General features: G+C 38.1%; 3 protein-coding genes and 1 long non-coding RNA gene across 5 annotated transcripts in view; 3 read left to right on the top strand and 1 right to left on the bottom strand.

Annotated features, from left to right (window-relative positions):
• LOC103514176 (intraflagellar transport protein 80 homolog) overlaps nucleotides 1–5447 on the top strand; it is a 13357-nt gene extending 7910 nt beyond the window's left edge. The window contains exons 12-19 of the mRNA XM_026827218.1: nucleotides 201–283; nucleotides 670–870; nucleotides 1687–1834; nucleotides 2345–2516; nucleotides 3183–3305; nucleotides 3599–3738; nucleotides 4239–4362; nucleotides 5257–5447. Coding sequence (XP_026683019.1) covers nucleotides 201–283; nucleotides 670–870; nucleotides 1687–1834; nucleotides 2345–2516; nucleotides 3183–3305; nucleotides 3599–3738; nucleotides 4239–4362; nucleotides 5257–5319 — 1054 coding nt within the window. The 3' untranslated portion in view covers nucleotides 5320–5447. The remainder of the gene's footprint in view (nucleotides 1–200; nucleotides 284–669; nucleotides 871–1686; nucleotides 1835–2344; nucleotides 2517–3182; nucleotides 3306–3598; nucleotides 3739–4238; nucleotides 4363–5256) is intronic.
• Nucleotides 5448–7240: 1793 nt separating this feature from the next.
• On the top strand, nucleotides 7241–9703 carry LOC103514170 (protein ref(2)P). 2 transcript variants are annotated; one of them, XM_026827217.1, is made up of 3 exons: nucleotides 7241–7465; nucleotides 8814–8969; nucleotides 9331–9703. In XM_026827217.1, exons 1-2 carry the CDS (start codon nucleotides 7252–7254, stop codon nucleotides 8957–8959), a joined length of 360 nt encoding a protein of 119 aa, XP_026683018.1. In that variant the 5' UTR covers nucleotides 7241–7251; the 3' UTR covers nucleotides 8960–8969; nucleotides 9331–9703. The 2 variants fall into 2 exon arrangements, with proteins under 2 accessions (XP_026683018.1, XP_026683016.1); XM_026827215.1 differs by lacking the exons at nucleotides 7241–7465; nucleotides 9331–9703 and adding an exon at nucleotides 7472–8019 and having other exon boundaries at nucleotides 8814–9018.
• A 2457-nt stretch (nucleotides 9704–12160) lies between these two features.
• LOC113469469 lies at nucleotides 12161–12825 on the bottom strand. The gene is made up of 2 exons (XR_003392871.1): nucleotides 12702–12825; nucleotides 12161–12207 (listed from the first exon to the last, which is right to left on the bottom strand). It is a non-coding gene; the product is annotated as an uncharacterized LOC113469469 (long non-coding RNA).
• Nucleotides 12826–23375: 10550 nt separating this feature from the next.
• Nucleotides 23376–26720, top strand: part of LOC103514174 — a 7829-nt gene continuing 4484 nt past the window's right edge. Inside the window, exons 1-2 of the mRNA XM_026827214.1 lie at nucleotides 23376–23512; nucleotides 24459–24629. Of these exons, the coding sequence (XP_026683015.1) occupies nucleotides 23391–23512; nucleotides 24459–24629 (293 nt within the window). The 5' untranslated portion in view covers nucleotides 23376–23390. The remainder of the gene's footprint in view (nucleotides 23513–24458; nucleotides 24630–26720) is intronic.

The raw sequence follows: 26720 nt of genomic DNA, 5'->3' as shown, positions 1-26720 counted from the left end.
TATTGTCTATTTACCAATGGTGTTATGTTTTGTACCAATGTGGTTGCTAGGCAACAGTTGAATATGCCTTTATCAAAGACTTGGTAACTTTGTGAAGCACCATAGCACCAGTGTGGGGAATAGTACCTAGCTTTTCAAACTTTATTCACTTGTTTTTTGTCACACCAGTTTTGCCTCTCATCCTCACAGTGACTACACAGTGATTTAAAAATGAGATTCCAACTAGAAAGTGTCAGTATCAGCTCAGATGTTGTACTTATACGAGATCAGATTGATGAGAAATGTAAGTAAGATCTAGAATAAGTTTATTGATTTCTTTTTAGGTAAATTCCCTTTATTTTTCCTAATTTACCAGAACTCTAGGGCTAAATGGTTAAAAGCACTAACACTCAGCCCGGATGTGCTGGGTTTTTTTAAAAAAGTGAGAGGTAGATAAACTTTTTAACTGCTAACATAAGAGAAATCGTTTAACATAAATGTTTGTCACAAGTGTCGTTCCGCGCTTTACCTACACCAACTACCAAGCTCCAAATCCAGAGTCTACCGTAGTTTTTATTATCCCCCCCCCCTCATGTCTGGGGCAGGATTCTCCTAAAGTTAGTAGGTCTTCCACTCAACCACTGAAATTTTCTTTCACTGTAAACCTTTATATTGTCTTTCGGTTTCCAGTGATTCATATATTCGACATCAGCTCTTCATCTTCGTCTAACGTGACTGCCCCTCTCTCTCACTCTCACGAGATAACGCAGCTAGCTGTTAATCAAACAGGATCTCTGCAAGAGAGACATGTAGCGTTCATAGATAAGAATAGAGATCTATACTTATCCATGTTATCTACTAAAGGAAGCAATAGAAGATGTCATAAACTAGGTAAAATAGAAAGTTATTTGAAGACTTTATTTTCTTAAAGAGATTTGATGGATGGAACTGTAACTGCTATCGTTCTGAAATCGAAGAGAGAAGGAAGATAGGATAGGAGGAAGCTAGCCGTTCCGAGAACGAACAGTATCTGTTTAGGATAAAATCCAACCCGGGCGGGAATCGACCCGGGGGCCTAGCACTTACAAGGCAGACGCGCTATCTTCAAAGATAACTAGGCTGACTACATATTAAAAAAAAAAAGTTTCAAATCTCAAATTCTTTGTGGTAAAGCAGATCTTTTTCACAACTTCATAGATAAGAATAGAGATCTATACTTATCCATGGTGTCTACTAAAGGAAGCAATAGAAGATGTCATAAGCTAGGTAAAATAGAAAGTTATTTGAAGATTTTATTTTCTTAAAGAGATTTGATAGATGGAACTGTAACTGCTATCGTTCCGAAATCGAAGAGAGAAGGAAGATAGGATAGGAGGAAGCCAGCCGTTTCGAGAACGAACAGTATCCGTTTAGGATAAAATCCAACCCGGGCGGGAATCGACCCCGCGGCCTAGCACTTACAAGGCAGACGCGCTATCTTCAAAGATAACTAGGCTGACTACATATTAAAAAAAGTTTCAAATCTCAAATTCTTTGTGGTAAAGCAGATCTTTTTCACAACTTTAGTGGATATCACAATATTACTAAGTGCCTCCTTTGCAATCAATTTCCATATTTCAATAATCTTTTTACCCTGGTAATGCCGCCACTGGTCGCTACTCGATTAATGTAAAATAAATTTATTAAAGAGAAGTTTTCCATGTTCAGGAATCATGGTTCAGTCAATATGTTGGAATACAGATGTGAATATTCTAGCCGCTATGCAAGATTCAGCTCTCTGTGTATGGTTCTTCCCGGCTGTAGTATTTGCAGATCAGGGACTACTCAGGAAAACTGTTCTGCTCAAAGATATTGGGTGAGTGGAAGTTCCTGTGGTGCAGACGCTAAGGTGTTGTATTCATAACTGAATGGACTGTGGTTCAAACCCCAGTAGAGACAAAAAAATGAGCCAGAGTATGGCCATTTCTAAGATAAATTTTCAAAACTAAATAATCCCTTTTTTCTAGGAGTAAGAGGATCAGTTAGATATTGGGTGAGTGGAAGTCCCTGTGGTGCAGACGCTAAGGTGTTGTATTCATAACTGAATGGACTGTGGTTCAAACCCTAGTAGAGACAAAAAAAATGAGCCAGAGTATGGCCATTTGCCATTTCTAAGATAAATTTTCAAAAATAAATAATCCCTTTTTTCTAGGAGTAACAGGATCAGTTGGTCAGTCGATTTAATGGGCGCGGTTTGTCTAGTGGTAACGCGCTTGCTTGTCATGCAGAAGGTGGCTCGTTTGACTCCCATCACTTACAATTTTTTTCTTCTTCAAATGCTGTCAAATGAGTAATCCTGTACCATGTGTTGTGTTTATTATTGCAGAGAGTTTGGTAAGAGTCCAAGCATAGTGAGTTTCGTCAAGAATCACCTTACTATTCGAAGATACGATGGTACAGTTATTAACTATCCCATATCACCTTATATTAGTGTACTGCATTCTTATGCTGCATCTCACTCATGGCCACAAGCACTTAGTCTATGCAGAACTTTGAATGTAAGTCAATATTTTTTTTAGTTTGTTTTTTTCCTTCGGTTTGTTTGTTTCAGTATGAACACCGAACGATTTTGACTAAATTTGGTAAACATGTTTACTTAACACACGAAGGAACTTTGCTCATTAGGTCAAAGGAACGATAGGTACTTTGATAGATTCTAAAAGGAGATTGTCCGATTTTAATGTAATTTGACGGACATGTTTAATCTATTAAAGAAATTCTAGGTTAGATTTTTGGTTCGATCGACTTCTTTAAAAATCCCGTAGGGTCACTTTTTCTGAATGCACTTAGTCTATGCAGAACTTTGAATGTAAGTCAATATTTTTTTAGTTTGTTTTTTTCCTTCGGTTTGTTTGTTTGTTTGTTTGTTTCAGTATGAACACCGAACGATTTTGACTAAATTTGGTAAACATGTTTAACACACGAAGGAACTTTGCTCATTAGGTCATTAGATTTTGGTTATCCGATTTTAATGTAATTTGACGGACATGTTTAATCTATAAAATTAGATTTTTGGTTCGATCGACCTCTTTAAAAATCCCGTAGGGTCACTTTTTCTGAATGAGTTGTAGAGTTGTACAGTTTACCTAACTACTAGTAAGAACGGTTTGATTATTCACTTTCCAGTTTCCAGTGTTGCCTAATGTCTCGGGATTTCATTTCAGGACGATATATTGTGGGCATGTTTGGCTGGAATGGCAACATACAGCAGAGATCTGGCAACATCGGAAGAAGCATATGCTGCTATAGAACAAGTGGACAAAGTCATGTATATCAATCATATTAAAGTAAGCTCATCTCTACTGGTTCATATCTTTAACGTAAAGGTACATTTGCCAGCCTAGTTAGCTTGGTTGGTAGAGCGTCTGCCTTGTAAGCGCTAGGCCGCGGGTTCGATTTCCGCAAGGGGCGGATTTTATCCTAAACAGATAAGGTTCGTTCTCGGAACGGCTGGCTTTGTCCTATTCTGTCTTCCTTCTCTCTTGGATTTCGGGACAACAAGACCTTCGTTAGGGACGATAAACCTTCATTGTTATAGTTCCCTCCCCCTCCATCAAACCATGTTTATTCTTTTCTTCAGGGTATTCCAGTGAAAGCAGCTCAGCAAGCAGAAATGTATCTACTAGGGGGTAATATATCAGAAGCAGAGAGTATATTACTACAACATGGTCTGATATTCCGTGCTATACAAGTGAGCATATTGACTCATAACTGGGACAGGTAAATATTTATCATTATCATACTGAAGAGAAATAACCCTAAGGCAACATGCTCCAAGTTTATATCAATCCAATGCAAAATCTTTGAAGTTACCTCATGATAGAGAGACTTTTGTTGTAAATTTATTCAGTGGCAGGATTCTTACGTCTAGCTCTTCCACCCAACCACTAATCTGATTGTCTGTAACTCCCTTGTGTTTATTCAGAGCTCTAGAGTTAAACATGGTCTGATATTCCGTGCTATACAAGTGAGCATATTGACTCATAACTGGGACAGGTAAATATTTATCATTATCATACTGAAGAGCAATAGGTAACACTAAGGCAACATGCTCCAAGCCAAGTTTATATCAATCCAATGCAAAATCGTTGAAGTTACCTCATGATAAAGAGACTTTTGTTGTAAATTTATTCAGTGGCAGGATTCTTACGTCTAGCGTTTGTAAGCTCTTCAACCCAACCGCTAATCTGATTGTCTGTAACTCTCTTGTGTTTATTCAGAGCTCTAGAGTTGGCACTACGTCACAAGACTCACATCGACACGGTTCTGTATCAACGTAAGAAATATTTGGATAACCTGGAGAAAATTGAAACCAATGAGAAGTTCCTACGTCTACAATCCGAGGTAATTATGAGTGGACTCCGAACTCCGATGTAATAGCTAGCTTATGATTGGAAACCTGATGAAAAGAATAAAAATAAAATCCGGGGCTCAAACATTATTGACTCAACGGAGGAAGTGTGTTCTAATTTTTAATTCAATTATTTTGCATTCAGTTCACCTTTTACGGCGATAATTCTCGAATGTTTTGTTTAATTTTAATTATTTTTGGTCAAAACGAGGTCTACCCCTAGAATTCACACAACTAGGTACCTACTACTTGGTTCTAAGCTGAGACAGCAATTATTAACTTGTCAAAATCCTAGGTTCGATTCCCAGAGTTCTTCTATACAATCTATACATATAGTTGAGAAGTTTTTCTCCCTTTTTACACAATTCCTGGTAAAAAGACCTTTAATTTGATATATAGGTCGACTAGGTTTGGATAAGTCCTTCTATGGGGTCAGACAGACAGACAGACAGACCGACCGACCGACGACACCGAAGCGAATGCAATAGTCCTTCCCTTATACCTTTTATTATTAGTAATAATAAAGGAAGGACGGACTAAAAATAAAAAATTCCGGGGCTCAAACATTATTGACTCAACGGAGGAAGTGTGTTCTAATTTTTAATTCAATTATTTTGCATTCAGTTCGCCTTTTACGGCGATAATTCTCGAATGTTTTGTTTAATTCTAATTATTTTTGGTCAAAACGAGGTCTACCCCTACAATTCACACAACTAGGTACCTACTACTTGGTTCTAAGCTGAGACAGCAATTATTAATTTGTCATGTTATTCAAAAATCCTAGGTTCGATTCCCAGAGTTCTTCTATACCTACAGTTGAGAAGTTTTTCTCCCTTTTTACACAATATTTGACCACGATATCCCCAATCCTATGTTTTATTTTCCAGATTGAGTTAGATGAGGAGAAGATAGAACAGAAGATGGCTGCAGAACTCAAACTCAACGCTTAACCTTATCCCATGTGATAATAATGCTAATCTTAGTGTTTATAGTACAGGTAATGTTGACTACTTTACATTACACTAGAATGAAGATCATGCTATAGTCACAGCACAGTCTTTTTTTATGATATTGACGTTGATAACATCTCAATATCTATTTTATTTGTCCCCATTGTTTAGTGCTATGCTATTTTACTAGCTCGTTGGTCATATCTGAATATTGGGCTCATATAATATAGTCTATTATTTTCGTTGAGCTGCAGATTGGATGAGGTCCAGAACTTTAGCTATATTTCCATCTTGTAGGTTGAGAAGATTGGTTAGCCAGCCGTCATCATTCTTGAATCCCATTGCGAGCATTTGATCTAACGCTTCCGCTACTTTCTTATCTGGAAATAGAAAAGAAACCGGACATCAGAGGTTTTGTTTTAAGGTCTAGTCACTTGCCATGACAAAGTGTCATATTTTTATATGGTAGAACTTTAGAAAATCATCTTTCGATGGTGTGTACATTAAAAGGGAGACGATATCAGAGTTTTGTGTTTTGTTCCAATTTTTTTTTTTTTTTCTGGAAATTTCAACACCCTGGACCCTTTGCCTTCAACCCACAGATCCCTAAACCAAGAAGCTACGAATTGAATGCCAACATTCTGAATTACTACCTATTTCCCTTATCCCCAAACCCAAACCAACATGTGAGATCGTGAATTATATTTTAATGTTGGATTATTATAAAAATCAGCATTATGTATGTTTCCACACAAAACATAAACTTGAAACTCACACATATTCAATTTTTCTTCCCATGTATCAACTGTTTAGGAAAGCGTTTGTATCCCTTGGCCATCTTTTTCCCAAACACAGATCCCTAAACCAAGAAGCTACGAATTGAATGCCAACATTCTGAATTACTACCTATTTCCCTTATCCCCAAACCCAAACCAACATCTATCTTTTTCCCAAACTCAGAATCGGCGTTCCATCTGCCCCAATGGTCCATGGTGGAAATTCTTAGCTTTCTTTTTACTCAGTATTTTAAACAGATTCTTCAAGACTTTATCATCTTCAATCCATGGTAGGTCTCGTTCAAACGTTAGATGCTTAGGAACGTTGTGGTACTTCTTTGATCCATTCCGGTGTTTTGGGACAAAATCGTTTGAATGGTTTGACTCTTGTTGCTTCTTTGAACCAAGTGTGTGGTGGTTCTGACCAAGCCAATTTGAATGGTTTGCCTCGGGACAAAATCGTTTGAATGGTTTGACTCTTGTTGCTTTTTTGAACCAAGTGTGTGGTGGTTCTGACCAAGCCGATTTGAATGGTTTGCCTTTTGTTGATATTTTGTGTCTTTTATATGTTTGAAGCCATGATGCTTTGACCCATATGTGATGACTTGGTGGAATACTGCTTGAGAAGTATATCGGTCAAGCAGGAGAGCGTGGGTTTGAAAGGCATACGAACTACTAATAGTTCAGTGAAATGTAGTACTCGGTCAGAAAAAAGATTGGTTAATGGGAAAATTTCCTTTAGGTGTTCATACGTCCAGAATACAGATAGGTAACTGCATGCGGAAGGTTCTGCTTACCACGACACATGGCGTGGTTCTCGTACTTACTTTTAGGAATTCCGGCCAGGCTAGGGTATAGTGTTGTGGATGTAGTAGGCTGTGGTACCGCAGTAGTAGTCTGTGTTGCAGCTGCTGTAGGCTGTACTGTGGCTGTAGTCTGTGTTGCTGCCTCAGGGGGTGTGGCTGTCTCTTTCTCTCCAACAACGGAAGATTTGGAGGAAGTGGTCTCTATCTCAAGGTCGATTTCTATTGGTTCTCATCTGTCAGTGACAGATATGTATTTCTCTGTCACCCATCTTATGTTACTGATACTGAATAATGTTGTCATTATCGTTAAATTATAATCCGTTTTCTCTCATTTTTCAGCGGGACAAGAGATGGGAGAACCAATAGAAATCGACCTCGAGATAGAGACCACTTCCTCCAAATCTTCCGTTGTTGGAGAGAAGGAGACAGCCACACCCCCTGCAGCAGCAACACAGACTACAGCCACAGTACAGCCTACAGCAGCTACAACACAGACTACTACTGCGGTACCACAGCCTACTACATCCGCAACACTATACCCTAGCCTGGCCGGAATTCCTAAAAGTAAGTACGAGAACCACGCCATGTGTCGTGGTAAGCAGAACCTTCCGCATGCACTCTACAATACGATGCAACATCCAACTTACCGCCTTGGTATGAAACAACCAATGTATGAGCTTGCTACAAATCATCGTGATGCAACCAAGAAACAACATGGGTCAAAGCATCATGGCTTCAAACATATAAAAGACACAAAATATCAACAAAAGGCAAACCATTCAAATCGGCTTGGTCAGAACCACCACACACTTGGTTCAAAAAAGCAACAAGAGTCAAACCATTCAAACGATTTTGTCCCAAAACACCGGAATGGATCAAAGAAGTACCACAACGTTCCTAAGCATCTAACGTTTGAACGAGACCTACCATGGATTGAAGATGATAAAGTCTTGAAGAATCTGTTTAAAATACTGAGTAAAAAGAAAGCTAAGAATTTCCACCATGGACAGAACCATTGGGGCAGATGGAACGCCGATTTTGATTTTGGGAAAAAGATGGCCAAGGGATACAAACGCTTTCCTAAACAGTTGATACATGGGAAGAAGAATTGAATATGTGTGAGTTTCAAGTTTATGTTTTGTGTGGAAACAAACACCAATAATAAACACAACACATGGTACAGGATTACTCATTTGACAGCATTTGAAGAAGAAAAAAATTGTAAGTGATGGGAGTCAAACGAGACACCTTCTGCATGACAAGCAAGCGTGTTACCACTAGACAAACCGCGCCCATTAAATCGACTGACCAACTGATCCTCTTACTCCTAGAAAAAAGGGATTATTTATTTTTGAAAATTTATCTTAGAAATTGAACCACAGTCCATTCAGTTATGAATACAACACCTTAGCGTCTGCACCACAGGAACTTCAACTCACCCAATATCTTTGAGCAGAACAGTTTTCCTCAGTAGTCCCTGATCTGCAAATACTACAGCCGGGAAGAACCATACACAGAGAGATGAATCTTGCATAGCGGCTAGAATATTCACATCTGTATTCCAACATATTGACTGAACCATGATTCCTGAACATGAAAAACTTCTCTTTAGTAAATTTATTTTACATTAATCGAGTAGCGACCAGTATTCAGAATGTTGGCATTCAATTCGTAGCTTCTTGGTTTAGGGATCTGTGGGTTGAAGGCAAAGGGTCCAGGGTGTTGAAATTTCCAGGAAAAAAATAATTTTGGAACAAAACACAAAACTCTGATATCGTCTCCCTTTTAATGTACACACCATCGAAAGGTGATTTTCTAAAGTTCTACCATATAAAAATATGACACTTTGTCATGGCAAGTGACTAGACCTTAAGACAAAATCTCTGATGTCCGATTTCTTTTCTATTTCCAGATAAGCAAGTAGCGGAAGCGTTAGATCAAATGCTCGCAATGGGATTCAAGAATGATGACGGCTGGCTAACCAATCTTCTCAACCTACAAGATGGAAACATAGCTAAAGTTCTGGACCTCATCCAATCTGCAGCTCAACGAAAATAATAGACTATATGAGCCCAATATTCAGATATGACCAACGAGCTAGTAAAATATCATAGCACTAAACAATGAGGACAAATAAAATAGATATTAACCAATCTTCTCAACCTACAAGATGGAAACATAGCTAAAGTTCTGGACCTCATCCAATCTGCAGCTCAACGAAAATAATAGACAATAGGAGATCTAAAAATAAACAACACGTCAGTGTCATACGTTTATTCAGATATCAGTAAAATCATCAAACCGGTCTTTGAAAGCATGTCATGATTGAGCATAAAAAGCAACATTCGTTATTAAAAAATACAAAGTATACATAAGCATGAATGGCTTGTCACGAATGTAGTTCCGCGACTGGTACAACTAGGGAAATTTATATGAGCCCAATATTCAGATATGACCAACGAGCTAGTAAAATAGCATAGCACTAAACAATGGGGACAAATAAAATAGATATTGAGATGGATTTTAGGACAAAGCAGCGCAGATTTTCAATTAGACATCTGTGCTAAGGAGCAACTTATAAAAAGTAGTAAATAAAATCAAGAAGGAGAATGAACAAAAACAACACCCAGGAAGAAGGACTACAAAACAGAAATAAATAGTTGCTCAGAAAGGATAAAAATTATTTTAGCGTCTCTTATTTTAAAATAAATATTTCCTACATATTAAATATTCTACTTTAAGTTATTTAATCTGCCTCTATTCAAGTTAAGTTGGGATTTTAGTGTAAGCATATACGTCGGTCTATTTTCCACATATCTAAGTAGTATAGTGATACATATCTATTTATAATTTTTTAGGTCTTACATGCATAGCTACATTTTATGATATACTCCTTCATAACTTATTAAGATTATTACTTAGTGAAATTATTATTATTCATATATTTCTATGAATCAGTGAAAGATCATGTTTACTCTTCTTCGTTTTGAATAGTTTCTATCTTCGTATTGAGGGGCCCTGCAGGTTGTTAATGTATTATTTCCAGATTGAGTTAGATGAGGAGAAGATAGAACAGAAGATGGCTGCAGAACTCAAACTCAACGCTTAACCTTATCCCATGTGATAATGCTAATCTTGGTGTTTATAGTACAGGTAATGTTGACTACTTTACATTACACTATAGTATAATGCTAACCTGAATGATAATAGTACAGGTAATGTTAACTACTTTACATTACACTATAATGGAGATCATGCTATAGTCACAACACAGTCTTTTTTTATAATAGTGACTTTGATACAAATGTCCCATAGTGATTACACTATCTAACAAGCGTTGTTTACCCAGTTCCCCAAGGCACAGTAGAATCAATGTGATAAACATAACTCGTATATGATAACATGATTTGCTGAATCAGCAATCAAATAACTAACACTGAGTATGTATTTTCCTCGTGTCATTGCATGTGATAGATATTAAGTCACATGATAAGTACCTACTTGTTTTTCTAATGCTAATGGATTTTTTTTGCATACATTTTGGGTAGAAAAAACTCCATAAAAAAAAACTCGTTTTTTTTCGTTTCTTTGTTTTTATCACCTTGAACTCATTCGTACCTTATTGGCTAGCCGGGTGATTTTGTACACAAAATAGGACATCCGAGTTCCATGTGTATATCTGAAAAAATACTCGTATCCACGGTATTTCCTTGATATTTTTGCTCTAACATTGAGAATGTTAATTTCTTTGTTACATTGTTTTCAATAATTCTCGTTTTCTCTCGAAGTATTTGTCCCTAAGGCCCGCTACACACGGTACGATCACCGGAGTCACCTGGATTCTGTAGGCCATGGCTTTACCGAACGTGTATGGCGGACCTATAAGTAATGCTTTAGAATCATTTGATAGGAACCCTAGTATTGAACCGGTATTTTAGTGGTCGTTTATTATGACTGTTTTAAAATCTACTTTGTTTTTTTCACCTTGAACTCATTCGTACCTTATTGGCTAGCCGGGTGATTTTGTACACAAAATAGGGCATCCGAGTTCCATGTGTGTATCTGAAAAATACTCGTATCCACGGTATTTCCTTGATATTTTTACTCTAACATTGAGAATGTTAATTTCTTTGTTACATTGTTTTCAATAATTTTCGTTTTCTCTCGAAGTATTTGTCCCTAAGGCCCGCTACACACGGTACGATCACCGGAGTCACCTGGATTCTGTAGGCCATGGCTTTGCCGAACGTGTATGGCGGACCTATAAGTAATGCTTTAGAATCATTTGATAGGAACCCCAGTATTGAACCGGTATTCTAGTGGTCGTTTATGTATTATGACTGTTTTAAAATCTATAAGAACATTGGTGTAAACTGTAAAGCTTTCTTTACATGACAAGTGCTGTTGAAATGCTGTAACAATAGAATAGGTACTTTGTGATAAATAGTAGATTTATAGAAATGTACCTCTTGTTTTCTTTCTTGAGGTTCCCCGGATTTCTTGTTGCTAGATAGAGAATACATACCAGTAGATTCGTTATAAATAAGAATTGTGTTTTTGCACACAGGATAGACATCACTTGTAGGTACTAGGAGTTGCTGTCTACGTAGCATGACTCACTGTATTTGTATTTGACTATCTGCTGGTATCATTGTGGTATCCTCAAGTATTAGTTACTGTGAGGTACCTTATAGGTTTTTCTGTACCAGGTCTGTATCATTTCTGTACCAGGTCTGTATCATTTCTGTACCAGGTCTGTATCAGGCGGCATCACACGACAACGCGCTAGGCCACAAGCGTCTAATGTAGCAGTTGTTCCATTGCTACGAAATAAAAACGGCGGTGGAACACTCATCTTCTTTTTTTTAAAAAAGGAGAGCAGTAGATTTATGTTAAAGGGAAGACCAGGTCTGTATCATTTCTGTACCAGGTCTGTATCATTTTCATAGGTTTGGTTTTTCAGGCGGCATCACACGACTACGCGCTTTTTAGTTTAAAGTCGCGCGACTACGTTTCCAATATGCGGTAGGCGTAAGCTTTAAAATTTAAATTGGATGTAGTGTCTATTTGTCCAACCTTACGAAATGACACTTCGAAAGTTTGAGAACAGCTGTTAGAAGAAAGAAAACTGCAATCTCATGGTGATGAGAGTAAATCCAGAGATAGGACCCTCGCACGCATCACAGAATACACCATCATGACTTGGGCCCTCTGGAATAAAATTATTAGCAAACAATATAATATTGTTCGGCCTTACGAGTTGCCTTGGTGAGTTTGTTGATGAGACGATGACCGAAATGATGACGCTGTGAATTAGAACAAGAATCAGGGTTTACTCATTTGAAATTTTGAAGCGAGGTCTTTGTTACATGATTAGATTTTGATCATTTTTGGTACATATTAGCACTGTTGAAAGTATAAAAAGAGTACCCCAACAACAAATAGAGAAAATTTGGGGTCCTCTACTGAGGAGGTTAACAATTCATTGAAATGTACATTTTTTAAAACCATTTTTCATCAAAAAACTCCACACGTAAAAGAAATTATTTTTTGAGCTCTTTTGATCCATCAAGGTGTTGTTTACTGTGTGAATAGAGTACCCCAACAACAAATAGAGAAAATTTGGGGTCCTCTACTGAGGAGGTTAACAATTCATTGAAATGTACATTTTTTAAAACCATTTTTGATCAAAAAACTCCACACATAAAAGAAATTATTTTTTGAGCTCTTTTGATCCATCAAGGTGTTGTTTACTGTGTGAATAGAAAATTGACTATACTACTAGTTACTACTAACTTACCAGGTTGAGTGGGGAAGGTATTCTCAGAGTGAAATGTTCGCTATGTAGTCCCTTAGCTTCACATGTAGAGCATAGATCATAATCATGACACCCAAGACACTTGTACCGGAATCCAGAGATTAGCTTCACATGTAGAGCATAGATCATAATCATGACACCCAAGACACTTGTACCGGAATCCAGAGATAGGACCCTCGCACGCATCACAAAATACACCATCATGACTTGGGCCCTCTGGAATAAAATTATTAGCAAACAATATAATTGTTGTTAGAGTAGTTATGCTATTAATAATAGAGTAAAGGGGCAATTCGTCCAGAAGCAAAAGCTGATTGAACCTTTTTACTTAGGTACGCCTTGTGATTCCCGCCCAAGGTGGATTTTCAGATAAGGTTCGTTCTTGAAACGTCTGGCCCTCTCCTATCCTGTCTTCCTTCTCTCTTCACTTTCGGGACAATAAGATCTGAGCCGTTTGTTCCCTCATTAGGTCCGTCAATATTTGCAGTGTAAATTCTTTTTTCCATTGAGAACTCGTGAGTATAAAACACGTCATCTTGGTAAAACTAAGTAAGTAGTATTCTAACTTGATTTGGACCGGATTGTTGATAGTAGCAATGACATAGAGAGAGGCAAGGTTAGATGAGGATTACGAAATCCAGTGAACTACTCAGATTGTTTGGCACTCGTGAGTATAAAACACGTCATCTTGGTAAAACTAAGTAAGTAGTATTCTAACTTGATTTGGACCGGATTGTTGATAGTAGCAATGCCATAGAGAGAGGCAAGGTTAGATGAGGATTACGAAATCCAGTGAACTACTCAGATTGTTTGGTCTCTGTAGAATACTACTTATTGTATATTGTAGACGAGACAGATTTAGCCAGTAAAATAGCACCACAATGTACCTAACGGAATTCAAGGGAGAGCAGTAGATTTATAGAAATGTACCTCTTGTTTTCTTTCTTGAGGTTCCCCGGATTTCTTGAGAGAATACATACCAGTAGATTCGTTATAAATAAGAATTATGTTTTTGCACACAGGATAGACATCACTTGTAGGTACTACGAGTTGCTGTCTACGTAGCATGACTCACTGTATTTGTATTTGACTATCTGCTGGTATCACGATATCTGTAGGTATCATTGTGGTATCCTCAGGTATTAGTTACTGTGAGGTACAGGATAGACATCACTTGTAGGTACTACGAGTTGCTGTCTACGTAGCATGACTCACTGTATTTGTATTTGACTATCTGCTGGTATCACGGTATCTGTAGGTATCATTGTGGTATCCTCAGGTATTAGTTAGTAGTTACTGTGAGGTACCTTATAGGTTCTTATTGGTAAGAAGCTAAGAAGTGATAGCTGTAATACATTTCACCTTGTCATTATTCAACTGCGTATCAGAATCCTATCTAATCAGAACTGCTCAGTAGCCGGAGTTGGCAAACAATATGATGAGGGTGGGGGAGCTTCAGGCATGATTTTTTTTTATAATAACTATTAGGTATTATTATTTTTTTTCTGTAAGGCACTTCAACTCTAACCAGTAGGCCTTGCGCGACGTGTACAAAATGAAGACGTGCATATTTTCGTCATAGGATCAGTAGGTGTGCACATTTTCATGTAGTAGATATAAATAGGTGTGCATATCAAACATACTGTCTCACTCATGACTACTCTCAGTGGTTTGCACTCAACCCACTAAGGTTAGTTGTTAGACCGATTTCTGCTGTGAAGTTTGGTGGTTCGCGTCCAAGTTAAGCCATGAAATTTCCCAAGTTGTACCAGTCGCGGAACTACATTTGTGACAAGACAAGCCATTCATGCTTATGTATAGGTACTTTGTATTTTTTAATATCGAATGTTGCTTTTTATGCTCAATCATGGCATGCTTTCAAAGACCGGTTTGATGATTTTACTGATATCTGAATAAACGTATGACACTGACGTGTTGTTTATTTACTACGTTTCCAATATGCGGTAGGCGTAAGCTTTAAAATTTAAATTGGATGTAGTGTCTATTTGTCCAACCTTACGAAATGACACTTCTAAAGTTTGAGAACAGCTGTTAGAAGAAAGAAAACTGCAATCTCATGGTGATGAGAGAAAATATGCCTTGGATTTGGGATGTGATGCAACTTTATAGTTTAGTGTTATACACGTATAGAATACGTTCTCCATACGTTTCATAATGAACTTGGACTAAGTATCAGTTACCAGTTTATAATGAACTTGGTATTGGTATTAGCCACAGGTATGAGTCATAGCTATTTTGTTACCGGGATAACATATGATTACACTAATGATAGATAGGTCGTTATCATTATCATAAACATCATACAAATACTTCAACAATACACTGCGTTCAGTATTATACAAGCCATGATGCACTTATCAGGAGGACATAAACAGCACGGTAGGTCAACATGAAAGCGGTACAGAAAGACCCGGGTTTGATGTCAAGAGTTGACGAAATTTAAGCGTGAATCAGTTGAACATGAAGAAAATAGACAAAAAGACTTTTGAAATAGTTTTTACGCTTTCCTGAAAAGTAGGGTTTTGGTTGTCATCCCTTTTTCACTTTTAAAGGGCGACATCACTCAGACCGTTTGTTTATTTTTAGATCTCCTATTTGTACACAGAACACGTATAGAATACGTTCTCCATACGTTTCATAATGAACTTGGACTAAGTATCCAGTTACCAGTTTATAATGAACATGGTATTGGTATGAGTCATAGCTATTATGTTACCGGGATAACATATGATTACACTAATGATAGATAGGCCGTTATCATAAACATCATACAAATACTTCACCAGTACACTGCGTTCAGTATTATACAAGCCATGATGCACTTATCAGGAGGACATAAACAGCACGGTAGGTCAACATGAAAGCCTTACAGAAAGACCCGGATTTGATGTCAAGAGTTGACGAAATTTAAGCGTGATGCGTGAATCAGTTGAACATGAAGAAAATAGACAAAAAGAGTTTTGAAATAGTTTTTACGCTTTCCTGAAAAGTAGGTTTTTGGTTGTTATCCCTTTTTTCACTTTTAAGGGGCGACATCACTCAGAACGCGGTCTGTTAGACAGTCTGAGTGCGCGTGACGGGCATGAGACGTGCAATCTTTCTTCAGCAGAAGAATGCACATTGCACAGTCCTGATTGCGCAATGTTATTTTCGGTAGCTAATGACTATTGCATTGCAATACAAAAATAACAACTACCTACAATTGCATTCACATCTGTTTCTCAGATACTTGATTCTAAATAGGCAAATTAAAGATTCTAAATTCTAAATAGGAAACTAGATTCTAAATAGGCAAATTAAATATTTAATATCCATGCACTTGTAAAAGTACTGCATCATATCACTTTTCCCTTCATTGAAATGGGACGTACTATCAGACAGGGAATACGCCTGTACATGTACACTGTAGTGCAGCTAACTTATATTATCTCAATGAAGGGCGCTAGTTATAGTCAGTGCTAGCGGCTACGTCCCAGATAGCAAATCCCATCAACTCATTATATGAATGTCAAGATTAACATTCATCCTATTGACTTTCACATCTCAATGGTGTTGTTTGCTTCACTTACCTACAAACCTACACCTACTTTTAGAGATAACACATTTCTACATAATATATCACCCATACTCTACTTTTATAAAGAGGTCAGCTTGGGTTCCAATGTGTATTAAATCACGGAAACTTTATGACTTGAAAAGGCAAAAAAACTTGGACTCTGCCAGGAATTGAACCAATGTACCCGTGTGATAGATACCACTAGGTCTGTAGGGTGTTTTAATAATTCATACCAATGACACAGCTACTAAATTGGTCTCTACGAGTCTGTGTCATAGCATACCTATCCCGTAGTATGTCCAAGGTCCCAAATCGAATGAGCGAGACGAGACACAGTTCTATCCAACTGGGCCAAAACTAGAGCACCAGAAACTAACGCTAAATAAAGGAATTTTTAATTGTGTTAAGGATATTTAAATACTTGTCACAAATATCCCCGATCTAGTCTGTGTTGCTGCTGCAGGGGGTGTGGCTGTCTCCTTCTCTCCAACAACGGAAGATTTGGAGGAAGTGGTCTCTATCTCAAGGTCGATTTCTATTGGTTCGCCCATCTCTTGTCCCGCTGAAAAATGAGAGAAAACGATAATGACAACATTATTCAGTATCAGTAACATAAGATGGGTGACAGAGAAATACATATCTGTCACTGACAGATGTGTAAAGCACGATAGAATTGGTTACCTATCTGTATTCTGGACGTATGAACACCTAAGAAAGGAAATTTTCCCATTAACCAATCTTTTTTTCTGACCGAGTACTACATTTCACTTAACTATTAGTAGTTCGTATGCCTTTCAAACCCACGCTCTCCTGCTTGACCGATATACTTCTCAAGCAGTATTCCACCAAGTCATCACATATTGTTATGCATATTGTGCACATCACTTACCATTTGGATTATACACAGTCCACTCTGCTAGCAGAGAATTCCTATTGGAATCAGGTGCAGGTGCAGCGGGGGTTGTACTATTAGTAGTTCGTATGCCTTTCAAACCCACGCTCTCCTGCTTGACCGATATACTTCTCAAGCAGTATTCCACCAAGTCATCACATGTTGTTATGCATATTCTGCACATCACTTACCATTTGGATTATACACAGTCCACTCTGCTAGCATAGAATTCCTATTGGAATCAGGTGCAGGTGCAGCGGGGGTTGCAGCTGATGTTGAAGGGACAAGGGGCTCCGTCATCTTGGCTATCTTCGGTGCACTCGACTCGTCGGGTTTGGGTTCCGTCGAAGTAGTCTTGGTTTCATCTTTGGTCTGCGTAGTCTGAGTGGTGGATGGCCCGGCAGTTTGATTTGCCGGGGGGGCGGGAAACAACTGGGATAGGTCGATACCTGTGAATGGAAGGAATAATGAAGATGTTAGGAAATCAGTGAAAGAACTTGTTTACTCTTCTTCGTTTTGAATAGTTCCTATCTTCCTATTGAGGGGCCCTGCAGATTGTTAATGTATTACATATACGTCTTTTACGATAACATTTAGAATTAATGCTTTTGGTTGTTTGTTTATGACTTTATGCTATATCTGATTGCCTCCTTTTTTGGTTGTTAATGTATTACATATACGTCTTATACGATAACATTTAGAATTAATACTTTTGGTTGTTTGTTTATGACTTTATGCTATATCTGATTGCCTCCTTTAAAACCGTGTTCTTCATTACCAACCTCAAACTTACCAAAATCAGCGAGTGTATTGAAGATAACTCTTTGGTCTGCGTAGTCTGAGTGGTGGATGGCCCGGCAGTTTGATTTGCCGGGGGTGCGGGAAACAACTGGGATAGGTCGATACCTGTGAATGGAAGGAATAATGAAGATGTTAGGAATCAGTGAAAGATCATGTTTACTCTTCTTCGTTTTGAATAGTTCCTATCTTCGTATTGAGGGGCCCTGGTTGTTAATGTATTACATATACGTCTTATACGATAACATTTAGAATTTTAATGCTTTTGGTTGTTTGTTTATGACTTTGTGCTAGATATCTGATTGCCTCCTTTTAAAATTTCTCTGACAAAACCGTGTTCTTCATTACCAACCTCAAACTTACCAAAATCAGCGAGTGTATTGAAGATAACATTAGGGATCTGAGTCGGATCCAGTGTGATAGAAGCAGAGGCTGTAGCTTTGGGTTTCGGATCAGTAGAGCCCTCACTCGTACCTCTCTGTCCTGCATCCCCAGCACAACTAGTATTAGAACCTCTACGCTCACATCGTGGTTTATAACATTGACGTCTACCGGTAGGTGGCGTGTGAAGATAACATTAGGGATCTGAGTCGGATCCAGTGTGATAGAAGCAGAGGCTGTAGCTTTGGGTTTCGGATCAGTAGAGCCCTCACTAGTACCTCTCTGTCCTGCATCCCCAGCACAACTAGTATTAGAACCTCTACGCTCACATCGTGGTTTATAACACTGACGTCTACCGGTAGGTGGCGTAGTCTCCTCGGTTGTACAGTTAGTACTGAAGTCTGCCGCTAGGTTGTTCTCGTAGCGATGTGTCCAGGGACATCTGGACTCGGCCTTACGAGTTGCCTTGGTGAGTTTGTTGATGAGACGATGACCGAAATGATGACGCTGTGAATTAGAACAAGAATCAGGGTTTAATCATTTGAAATTTTGAAGCGAGGTCTTTGTTACATGATTAGATTTTGATCATTTTTGGTACATGTTAGCACTGTTGAAAGTATAAAATGAGTACCCCAACAACATAGAATCATGTTGTAATGACAATGTGATTTTATTTTTGGGAGACAAACACCTTCATATTTATACAAGCTTCTATGATCTATTTTATTTTATTCATCTAAAGTTGATGATCCAGGATTCCACAGGTTTTACAACTTGGTACCTAGTACCTACTACCTACCCAATTAATATACTAGTTTTGCAACTTACGTACTCCGTAGTCTAGCGGTCATTACACTGGCCCGGCGAAATTTGACTTGTTCCTTGTTTTCCTACTTATGAAAGTTCAGGGTTGACCTATTGTTACATGGTTTCTAATATTTATAGTTACGTACGTACGTTTAACAGAGTTGTATAGGTAGGTAAATCTTTTGTTGTAACCTAATCTTGGTCCTCATTATAATTATTAGGTACACCTATACCTATACTAAGTACTTAGAATCAACTTCTAAGTGCTGACATAGAATTCAGAAAAGCTTCACGTTACAAGGTTGGATTGGATATTTCCCTAGTCAAGGACGATATCGCGGTAGGTACTTAAGGCAAATTATTTACATTTTTTATAAGTAATTTGGAAAGAAGTGAGTTCCCAAGTTTTTCTTCTACAATTTTTATTTCTTTAGTTTGTTTGTTTGTTTGTTTGTTTCACGATTATTGTCGAACGGTTAGTAGCTAGGTAGGTACTAATATAATAGTTCACAGACCCATCATTTATTATTATTACCTGCTTGTAAACGTTACCTACTTACCATGATGCCGTTTATTTCATTCCTTAATTCCCAGCCGTTTCTGAGATATAAGCGTGGTTCGCAAATCACGAACCACCCTGTATAATATGTCAATGTACCTAAATGTTTTATTTTTTTGGTCATAAAATACATAATTATGTACCTACATTAACCAAAGTCATAATGAAATAATAGTTCACAGACCCATCATTTATTATTATTACCTGCTTGAAAACGTTACCTAATTACCTACCTATGTATGTGTGAAATCCGAGGACATAATCTCAATTTTTGTATAAATTTTATGACTTGACTTGGACTCGAACCACCAACCTCCAGATCCAAAGTCCAACGCGTTAACAACTGCACCACTGAGGTTGGTAACTACTAATGTTAAATATCTGAAACGAGTGCAAAGTTGTTGTCCCTTTTGGAAATCGAACCCGGGACCTCAATATTGCCTCGTTGGGATTACCATCGCTTACCTCAAGTGATAGCAATGTGTTGTGTGAGATTAGAACTTATTCTTTGGTCTGCGTAGTCTGAGTGGTGGATGGCCCGGCAGTTTGATTTGCCGGGGGTGCGGGAAACAACTGGGATAGGTCGATACCTGCGCATAATGGAAGGAATAATGAAGATGTTAGGAATCAGTGAAAGATCATGTTTACTCTTCTTCGTTTTGAATAGTTTCTATCTTCGTATTGAGGGGCCCTGCAGGTTGTTAAAAAATTCTAAAAGTTTCCACAATAGAGGTTACCTGTTTGAAAAATAGAAATAGAATTCATCCAGAAAAAAAGGTCCCGTGCAGAGCTCTCAAAGGCTGCACTAAGTGTTTTTTTTTTTTTTTTTTTTTTTTTTTTTTTTTTTTTTCATATTGACTACTTTCAACTGTTAACATGTAACCACGGATTACCTGTATTTACACATACTATGCATACTACCACTACCTACTTACTATATGTGGGGTTCACGGTTATTGTTAATATTCTTCAAATATGGGTCAACAATCCATGCTAGAATTTTGACTTGTTCCTTGTTTTCCTAGTTATGAAAGTTCAGGGTTGACCTATTGTTACATGGTTTCTAATATTTATAGTTTCGTACGTTTAACCGAGTTGTATAGGTAGGTAAATCTTTTGTTGTAACCTAATCTTGGTCCTCATTATAATTAGGTACACCTATACTACGTACTTTTTTTTTCAAATTCCCTTCAGAAGTGAGCTGTTTTCACACTGTTCAAGTCAGTATGGGTTCAAATGCATAATAATTCTAATTTGTAATGCACTTACTTGTGTTTGCAGTGTTTGGAGCTGGGTTTGGTTTGGTGTTCATAATGAATAGCTTCATAATCTGTTCATTCCTGGATTCCATGAGTGCTATGGTCAACTCATCGTCTGAACATATTGTCACCAAATCTCCATCATTATCTGCAACAAATAGACACCAATACTGTAATGACTAATGAGAGTAATGAGGTATATTAGAGTAGGTAATAAATCAAAAGCTGAGGTCTGGAGTTGAAGGCAACTAAATGAAGTTAACAGTTCGCGTATTTCTCTTTCGCAATTTTCATGGTTGTGGTGGAAAATAGGGAAATCGAACATTGCCTGGCATTGTACCAATGCCCCATGCCCACAGTCTTCATTCAAAAGTCAGATCAGTTAGGTGTTGGAAACTGTTTCGTTCTGTTTTAGAATAGAATAGAATTTCGTTCTATTTTGGTGAAGGTATACTCGTTTGAGCTTGAGTGAAATTCAGTCTTTAAAATGGTAAGTCCTTTGTCCAAAACTAGTCCAGAGTAACAGGAATGTTTTTTGAAATTTCCCAATTAAAAGAGTTCGATTTCCGCCCGGGGCGGATTTTGTCCTGAACGGATAAGGTTCGTTCTCAGAACGGCTGGCTTTCTTCTATCCTGTCTTCCTTCTCTCTTCGATTTCGGGACGGTAAGACCTTAGCAGTTACAGTTCCCTCTGTCAAATCTCTTCAAAAAAAAAAAAAAACTCCTAGAACCTGGTTACATATCAGATCTGGTTCTAGTCTAATCTGAGACGGTAGTCCAGAGTAACAGGAGTGTTTTTTGAAATTTCCCAATTAAAAGAGTTCGGATTCCCGCCCGGGGCGGATTTTGTCCTGAACGGATCATGTTCGTTTCTCAGAACGGCTGGCTTTCTTCTATCCTGTCTTCCTTCCCTCTTCGATTTCGGAACGATAAGACCATAGCAGTTACAGTCTCCTCTGTCAAACCTCTCCAAAAAAACTCCTAGAATCTAGTTACATATCAGATCTGGTTCTAGTCTAATCTGAGACGGGTGACACTGATTTTCCACGCTCAGCCAAACTCAATTTTTCCTTTCATTGGCGCCAAACCATTATGTATAACATCATTTGGTAAGGTTTGGTGAGTTTGGGTTATTTCTGAGTGAAAAACACCATAGTAATATATTTGGCTAACATCATTTGGTAAGGTTTGGTGAGTTTGGGTTATTTCTGAGTGAAAAACACCATAGTAATATATTTGGCTAAGTTTTAGTAAGTTAGGGTCGTTTCCGAGTGAAAAAATACCATAATAACATCATTATGTAAGTTTTAGTAAGTTCGGGTCATTCCCGAGTTAAAAATACCATAGTACCATTATTGCGTAAGATTTGGTAAGTTCCAATAATTTCCGTGTGAAAAATGCCATAGTAACATCATTGGGTAAGTTTTAGTAAGTTCCGACCATTTCGAGATTATCAGGGTTGGATGTAAACTTGTTCTACGGTTTCAAGTTTACCAGTCATGGTCGTGTCCTTGGAATGAACTGGATTACTGTCTTATTAATGTGGTCAATGAATTCACTTTAAGTATGCACTTGAGGTATTGAAGAATCCTTATGGCCAGCCTAGGTAGCTTGTTGGTTGGTAGCGCGTCTGCCTTCTAAGCGCTAGTTGGGGGTTGTGATTTTCCACGCTAAACCAAACTCTATTTTTCCTTTCATTGGCGCCAAACCATTATGTAACCTTCAGACAGAAGTGTGCCATGTGGTACATTAGGTCTGAAACATGATTTTCCACGCTAAACCAAACTCTATTTTTCCTTTCATTGGCGCCAAACCATTATGTAACCTTCAGACAGAAGTGTGCCATGTGGTGGTACATTAGGTCTGAAACACTGTCTTGATGTAGACGTGTCCCAAATTATTACCATTTTCCGTCGGATTATTACTATTATTATTCGGATTACTATTGTCTACTATTCTTCTTACTTATTGTTATTATTACTATTGTTCTCATTATTATTACTATGTATTTCATTTCATATTTAGTGTTGATCTGACTATTTCCAGTTGTCAAATATTTTCCAGTGGCGTAGCTCATCAAGGTATGGAGACCAGTAGGTAGTCCAGCTACTGGCCTGGTACCAGGGCAGTTTTTAGGAGGGTTGAAGGGGCCCAGGCCCCCCCTCGAGCTTCAATTTTCCGAAAATTTGAAGCATCCACTGGAATTTTCATGTTCTCCCTCCACAAACTCACCATCACTTTTATTAGCTAAATCCACCAACCTCAGTGGTGTAGTGGTTAGCGCCGTGGACTTCGGATCTGGAGGTTGGTGGTTCGAGTTAGAAATTGATCATATGTAGTTTCGAAAGCACTAATCTTTTGTATTACTATTGGTTCCCAGGTTGAATCCAACAGACAAATGTACCGCGCGGTCATGGAACAAGTGTTGAAGTTCTTGGAACGCGTTCAGAAGTGTTTGGATCTAATTCAAGTCAACAAGTCCACCAATCCGAACCAGAGTCCAAATAAAAACCGATCCAGGTAAGATTTGGACCTCTGTGGTCGAGTGGTCAAGGACTCTCAACCCGGAGATTCTGGGTTCGAATCGCGGCCAAACTGTTCCGTTGTTGGATATTTTCTGACCGAACTTTTCTGTTCTTGGATCGATGTGGGTCACGGAGGAAAGGGTGGGCAAGAATCACAACAATTACTTATTTGAGGAGGGGGGTTCCAAGTCAAGTCATAAAATTTAGCGTAGTGAATTAAGCAGGGAACGACATTTGTGACAAGCATTTATGCTCAACACAATTAAAATTCATTTTATTTGCTAAATCCCCTTTATTATAATATGTAGGTAATTAAACAATAATTATCAAAATAATAAATTATATTTTATGACCTATTCATATCCCTCTATACCTATCTAAAACATGGTTTGTAACTACTCAAGTGTTACTTTCCTTATCCTCTTACCTACCTATTCTGCCTATTCATAGGTATTTGTTTACAGTGTTTACACGTAAGCTATTGTTTACATTCTGGTCTCTGTCGTGTAGTGCATTCTTGCCAACTATTGTTTACAATTGTTTACAATATGTATTATGTATTGTTTACAATATGTATTATGTAAAATGGAATTTCATATTTCTTTATTGCAATGCACGCGTTCGGTATTTGCTTATAACACAGCCGGATATACAAGATACAACCCGTCAATAATGTCTGGGAGTATAAAGTTAACTGGGTCACTGGAAAACGTTAAAAAAATACATAATAACGGGGGAAAATTTTAATTGACAGAACTGTAATAACAGAGGTCCTATCGTCCCGAAATGGTAAGGCCTTAACGATTACATTTCCCTCTGTCAAAACCCTAAAAAAAAAAAAAAAAAAAAAAAATCTCCTATTCATTTGAGTAATTCATTATCTTGGCTGTGTACCTTGTATTCTTTGTCCACCTTTTTATTAATCTTGTTTCAATATACAGGGTGCCCCGATCGCGCAGTGTTCACACCGTGGCTCATACCAGCCCAAACAGTAGAACCTCCAGCCCCAGTCCCACCCATCAATCCTACCATAGTGCACATCAGGTGCAGAGGGCGAACAGTGTCAATCATATGCAAGACTCGTACAGTCATCCCTTGAGAGAATTTTCATGGTAAGTCTGAATGGTGAGCTTTCCCGTGTATATTTTTCTCCTAATGTCCTTCAAAACCTTCCTTCTCAACACCTTGAAGCGGGGGTGGGCGCCGGGGCCGTTGCGCGCGGGCGGACACGGGGTGCAAGTACGAATGCGAGTGTAATTGTGTGTGTAACTGTACTTTAAAGATGATTCTCACAACTTGAGAATTCCCAAGTTCTCGAGTACCACTTTCAACTCTGTCAAAACAGCGAAAGATTACCAATGCATTTAAGCGTCTCATAAATTTCCCAAACCAAAAGTTGACTTCTACCTCAATCGTCGTGTGAATGAAACTAGAACTGCAACACTTGACATAATCACTGTGGTAAACAAGTGCAATTATTGTGCTCACAACACAATGAAAACGATTCGGTTTAGCTCTAAACTCAGTGATGACTTGGTTCTATTGATAATCGTGCGAAAAATGGTCGTGGTTTGTATACAATGTTGAATAGAATAGAATATTTGTTGGAATAGAATGGAATTTTTGTTGGGCTGTTGTAATGGTGCGAAACTTGATAATGTGTCGAGTTGGTACATGCGCAAACCATGGTGCAGCAACAGACATTGCCATAGATGACACGGGTCCCCCGACAGTGATGACTTGGTTCTATTGATAATCGTGCGAAAAATGGTCGTGGTTTGTATACAATGTTGAATAGAATAGAATATTTGTTGGAATGGAATGTTTGTTGGGAATGTTGGGATAGAATAGAATATTTGTTGGAATAGAATGGAATGTGTTGTTGGGAATATTGGGTTGTTGGGATAGAATAGAATATTTGTTGGGTTGTTGTAATGGTGCGAAACTTAATAATGTGTTGAGTAGGTACATGCGCAAACCATGGTGCAGCGACAGACATTGCCATAAATGACACGGGTCCCCCGGACATTTAGGGGGCTTACATGGAGAGTTGGGGCCCCAGAATGTACTAATCCCCAAATCTAGTAAAAACCGGCGTAATGTTTGTTAAAAAAATTCAAAAAAAAAAAAAAAAAAAAAAACAAAAACCCGAAAACCAGTTTTTTTTAGGTTTTTTGGCTTTATGATTTTCTGGACAAAATTTGCACCACCATTTTCGTGTTCCTGGTAAAAAGACCTTTAATTTGATATATAGGTCGACCAGGTTTGGATAAGTCCTTCTATGGGGACCGACCGACTGACAGACACCGAAGCGAATGCAATAGCCCGTCCACTATACCTTTTTCTATTACTATCGTAATAATAAAGGAAGGACGGGCTAAAAATCAGTTAATCAGTCCAAGAAGATTAGGTAGTCCGTCAGTCTAGTTAGGTTGGAGGGTAGCGCGTCTGCCTTGTAAGCGCTAGGTCGCTTCCCGTCCGGGGCAGATTTTATCCTGAACGGATAAGGTTCGTTCCTCGGAACGGCTGACTTTCTCCTATCCTGTTTTCCTTCTCTCTTCGATTTCGGGACGATAAGACCTTAGCAGTTACAGTTCCTTCTACCTCAAACCTCTTAAAAAAAGATTAAGTAGTCCTATATTATTTTTATTGAAAACGAAAAATAAAAGAACGTGGCTCCGGGCCATTTTGAAGATTCGGGCTTGGGGCAAATCGGACAAGACAGTCCCCCCCTAGGACAGGCCCTGCTGAGTGTAATAGATGGTAATGGTAAGTTATACTGTAATGGAGGGTAACTCGTCACGCCTGTCTAACCTTTGACATAACCTGGAGATAATGGTGACTTAACGTTCAACCCAGGATACTATGCAAATACAGTGTTGATAATACAGGATACAATACACATACGGTTGCTAAGTAACGATATACATGAGATAAAATGCTAATCATTATGCTAAAAGGTAATGTAGGTAGTAGGTACATAGAATAGAATAGAATAGAATATACCCTGTTTATACTGCCAGAATGAGACTGAAAAGTCCCTTTACTCCCGCAGTCTAAACAAGGTCTCATGTATTTGGTACAAAATAGGTGTGTTTTTTATAAATTAAAACCTTGCTTAAATTAAAAAAAAAAAGAAAAAAAAAGTAAGAAGAAGAGAAGGAAAAAGTAAGAGTAGGTCAATTTAAGAGGATTTACAGAGA

This window comes from Diaphorina citri, unplaced genomic scaffold (genome assembly GCF_000475195.1).
Source record: "Diaphorina citri unplaced genomic scaffold, Diaci psyllid genome assembly version 1.1 scaffold1097, whole genome shotgun sequence".
NCBI classification, from domain to species: Eukaryota; Metazoa; Arthropoda; class Insecta; order Hemiptera; family Psyllidae; genus Diaphorina; species Diaphorina citri.
The sequence above is the reverse complement of the archived record's forward strand: the minus strand, read 5'-3'. Positions and strand labels throughout refer to the sequence as shown.